The 4,969-nt window shown below is 45.5% G+C and overlaps 1 protein-coding gene across 1 annotated transcript in view; it reads right to left on the minus strand.

Moving 5' to 3' along the window:
* The window catches only part of LOC125025780 (transcription factor Sox-14-like), a 1,373-nt gene extending 45 nt beyond the window's left edge, over window positions 1–1,328 (minus strand). Inside the window, exon 1 of the mRNA XM_047614001.1 lies at window positions 1–1,328. This exon is cut by the window's left edge and continues 45 nt beyond it. Coding sequence (XP_047469957.1) covers window positions 518–1,297 — 780 coding nt within the window. The 5' untranslated portion in view covers window positions 1,298–1,328 and the 3' untranslated portion in view covers window positions 1–517.
* Between the last annotated feature and the right edge of the window lie 3,641 nt (window positions 1,329–4,969).

Here is a 4,969-nt window from a genome sequence, read left to right on the forward strand (position 1 = left end):
TTACATGGTACAAAAAGTACGTTTACACATATATAATTCAACATTAAAACAACAAAGTTAAATATAATCCATAGATGAGCTTCAAAAGACTAGTCTAGGCGCACTTGTACACTTGTTAATTTATTTAACTCTTGGTCCGGGAGCAATGTAAGTATAGGGTCATTCATGGTTGACATTCACATGACGGGAATCATCTCATGAACAAAAACTCTACACACGTGAGTACTTACATTGCCACAAGACAGGGCTTCACCACCTACTGACACACAACACAATGGCACCAGGCCGGCGCCACTCCCGGGCATCGGCTCCACACCTGGCGCCACCTTAACACCTGCCATGACATGACACTAACCACGCCAGGCGTTCTGGCGTGCCGGTCAGCATCGTCCGCTCACACAGGGCGCGTCTCATGTCCACTCTTCACTGCTGTACACTATGTACACTCTGCGCTTGACGTACACTTCGGGAGCGTGTGCACGGCCGCGCGAGGGATGGGATGGGTTGACGAGGAGACTTAGAAGATGACGGAGACGGGTCGGCGCAGCTGGTCAACAGCGGGAGGGTAACCGGGGTAGAGCTGCGGCTGCGGCATGCCCTGCTGGCCGCTGTTGAGCCCCGCAGACATGCCTGACAATAGAGACGACGCGGACTTGGAGTATAGGGAGGAATATAGCGCCGACACTGTTGACATCCCGCTCATGGAGGCCGCTGAGACGGTGGCGGCGGCGGCGGCGGCGTCGCTGGCGGCGAGAGAGGTCATGGGCTTGTAGTGGTCCTGCGCGGCGGCGAATTTGCTGAAGTGCTGAGGGTCGAAGCCGGGGTAGAAGTGGTGCGGCAGCGTCGCGCCGGGGAAGAGCCGCGACTTGTCTCCGGCCACGTCGAGCGGGGAGGGCACGGCGGGCGTGGAGTAGTACGTCTGGTGCAGCGGGCCCAGAGGATCGAGCGCGGACGTGGCCAGGTACGGCAGCGGGAAGCTGTAGCCGTTCTTCTGGAGTGTCTTGGGTTTCCTCCGAGGACGGTACTTGTAATCCGGGTGCTCCTTCATGTGCTGGGCTCGAAGGCGCTTGGCTTCGTCGATGAAAGGACGCTTCTCGGCCTCCGTCAAAAGTTTCCACTCGGAGCCAAGCCGTTTGGAGATTTCCGAGTTGTGCATCTTGGGGTTTTCCTGGGCGATCTTGCGACGCTGCATGCGCGACCACACCATGAAGGCGTTCATAGGACGCTTGATGTGATCTTCCTTCTTGGAGGCGCCTCCCGTAGGAGAGGTACTGGTGGGTGACGGAACTTGGTTCATGGCTGTCACTGTCTAGCGCGCTACGCTCTGAGTCGCGAACTGGCGGCCGACCGCAAAAAGAATGATGGACGGTAAGGGCAGCAAGTGTAATATTACACCACAGAGGTGGCGCGGCGAGTATGCGCCCGCGAGTCACCCGTATGCCCCGCCCACAGGCCGCTCGACCAATCCACGCACCGGTAAATCATCGCTGACTTAGTTGGGCGGAGCGCAGCCAATTTTCTTGCCCAATGCGGAGCTTTGTTACAAATATGTGAGGTACTCCGTCCCCCCGATTGGTCCAAGACGCAGCCACATGTGGAGGTCGCCAAGAAAATATGACACGAGGTCTGAGCGAGGGCTGCTGATGGCGCGAAACAACACGGGGCGTGCGAGCGGCAGTGTCTTTTGAGGCTTTTTCATTTTAATTACCTTTTCTCCGACTTTTAATTGCTCCTCCTCCTCCTTTACAACGGCTTACGACCAGTTTAAATGAAACATTTTATTTCCTTAAGAGGAAGTGATCAAGGACAGCCAAGCATCCCTGTGACAGCGCGACTAACTTCATTTAGCCTCTCGATGTAAGTGGCAACAACGCGTTGTATGTAAACTTGATGTATAGCCGCCCGACCTCACGCCTGGCAATCTTTGTCATCGGCTGAGTTATTTGTTTTGGCCTAAGCATCCCAAGGGTGCGCCTTTGTCCCCTGCTCACCAGAGGCGTCATCTAAAACAACGCAAAAATGTCCTCTTCTACCCATCCCCCCCCCCCCCCCCCCGCATCATCTCCTCTCTCCCTCATTCCCTTTTTTCCTGAGGTGTCAATGCGAAATACTCATAAACGCTGAGGAGTGTCAAAGGCTGTTTAGAAAGTCCCACGGCCGCTGTTTGCCTCGGCGCCATCTGGGTATTTTGCCATCGCTAATGGAAATGATCCCCATGAAAGCTCTTACTGTACGAATGTTTCGAGGCGCAATGCAAACAAGACCTTCCGACTCGATTTTGGGATCATCTAACGTCACTGCTATCAATTAAATCATCATCGTTAATTAAACTATTCCCCGAAGGAATCACACGTTAAGACAATGTTTGGGATCAATATTGCACATATCGTCAAGTGTTTGCAAGTGATCCTGATGAATCTTTTAATTCCAGTGATGCGTCACTTTAGGCGGAGAGATTAGTGATCGCGGTCTTAATCGTGTATGCATTTGCTCGTAGATACATGTGTGAGTGTAAGCGAATGATTTGACTTTTGATTATTAGTGCCCGTAGAAATGTGCGTATGTAAGTTTTTGTGTTTGTGCGTAGATGTGTGTGTGTGTGTTTGTGTGTGTTTGTGCATAGACGTGTGTATATGTCTTTGTATTTGTGTTTGAGTACGTCTTTGTATTTGTTTGTGCGTATGTGTGTGGGTGGCTGGATATCTACGTGCGCATGTTTGTGAGTGTTTGGGTGAGGATAATGGAACATGAAGCCTGCTTTCACATTTTACAATAATTCAAGTTATTAGTTTGGCACACGTACACACAACAACATACATATCAGTTTTAAGGATTTGTTCTACTTGCGACAGATGGAATGTGTGTGTGTGTGTGTGTGCGTGTGTGTGTGTGTGTGAGTGTGTGTGTGTGTGTGTGTGTGTGCATGCGTGAGAGAGAGAGATTCTCTTATTAAACTAAAACGGTATTATAGCGTTATTTGTACGCCATTCTCCCCGATTTCAGATTCACAAATCGCTCAAACGCCTCCATACATCACAGTATCGCCTAGAGTAACCTTCATAAAACTGGTCGACAACGAGTATCAAACGACAACAAATGTTAGAAAAAAAAAAACATAAAAAGGAGTGAAGTCTGAGGCTACTGAGGTTTTCTCAGTGAACAATCAATCACACTTACCAGTATAGGAAAAAGCTTATACGAGAAATCCATACAAATCACACTGAGGAGGTTTACATGGCCAATCACTTGTCAATACATTGGGACTTTATACAACTGAATCACGCGAGCTTTGGAGAAGAACAGCGGCCTCGTATGCAAGTGTTTTTTTTTTTTTTTTTCCTCGATTTTTAGTTGTTTTATCGAGTGTTTTCAGCCCGTGAAGCTTCGAGAAGGAAACGTCCGTGAAACGCGCGTTTTTCGGAATCTTTAGTTCAGAAGACAATGTAGAGAGAAGTTTTTTTTAATATAAAGATTTGGGTAAGATCTTTCGTGACTTTAGGAACCGAGAGAAGGGCGCTGAAGATAAAAACACTTCAGAGAAAAAACGTTACGTTCTGCGAGGTAAGATGACTTTCGAATAAGTCGAGTGTTTACAACAGACGACAGACGGATGGAAACAAGACCACAAAAAGGGGAAAAATAGAATGTGAAGGAGACAGGAGAAAGCAAATATGACGGGATACTTTAACAGTCCTTCCCGAGAGAGGTGTCCCCAGACCTAACGTGTGAACAGGAACAAAACAATCGAAGGCAAAAACGCACAAAGGAGACGAAAAGAAGACGAGAGAAGGAGTAAATAGAAGGGCAAAGAAAGCACACTCAATTGTCTCACAAGTAATCAAGGAGAAGACCCTGAAAGCTTTGCAAGAGGAGCGAGGGCTCCCGAAAGACAAGACGGAAAGGATCTCGGCTGCAGAAGGTCTTCAGCGACTTCTTCAGACACCTGTAAGTCCTCCTCATTCACCGAGCATCAATCCATCGCCTCAACAAGATTTACGACGGAGTACGTCCCAATTCCTGCTGGTTTGTTTGTCCACCATCTTCGAGGCGGTCGGAGCTCGGTGGACCATAATCCCTACAAGCGGGGTTTTCAAGTACAATAGTTTTTGTTTCAGAGCACCATAGGCCAATAAAAGGACGGCTCTGGAAATCCGCTGCTGCCTGTAGACTCGGAAAAAGACGGGAAAAAATACTCACTGAGTAGTGTTCACTTCCCCAGCGAGCGGACGGAGCGGAGACACCCGTGCAGCGTATCTGTCCCTCCACTCGGAAAAAGAGAAACCGTTATCTAGCATTTAGAAAGAAGATAAGAAAACAATGAAAAAATCATCCTTAATGAATCTAAAATATTAGCATGAATGACTGAGATATCATTGATAATTAACATCAACATTAATGAAATGACTACTGCTACTATTAATACTGTTACGACTAATAATGAGGATAATAATGATAGTAGTGATAACGAAAGCGATAAAAAAAGATGATGATAACAAGCATAACGGAAGTCACAGTTAGGAGACAGATAACTAAAACATTAATTATAATATGAGCGAGACTGACAACTATGTTTATAGCGATAGAAATGTCAATGTAATCCCAATAATATTGTTAATAACAATGATTATAATAACAATGATCATAACAATAATGATTATAATAATAATAATAGTGATGATAATGATAATGATTATAATAATAATAATAGTGATGATAATGATAATGATTATAATAATAATAATAATAATAATAATGATAATTATTATTGTGACAATGATACAAATAATGATAATGATAAAATGTTGATAATGATAATGATGATAATAATGATAATAAGAAAAAATAATATTGATTACATCAATAGTAATAATGATACTACTACTACTGATGATGATGATGGTTGTAATGAGAATAATAGTAATATTAATGGTAATAATGGTTTTAACAGTAATAGTAATAACATCAATGA

Source organism: Penaeus chinensis, chromosome 5 (genome assembly GCF_019202785.1).
Source record: "Penaeus chinensis breed Huanghai No. 1 chromosome 5, ASM1920278v2, whole genome shotgun sequence".
NCBI classification, from domain to species: Eukaryota; Metazoa; Arthropoda; class Malacostraca; order Decapoda; family Penaeidae; genus Penaeus; species Penaeus chinensis.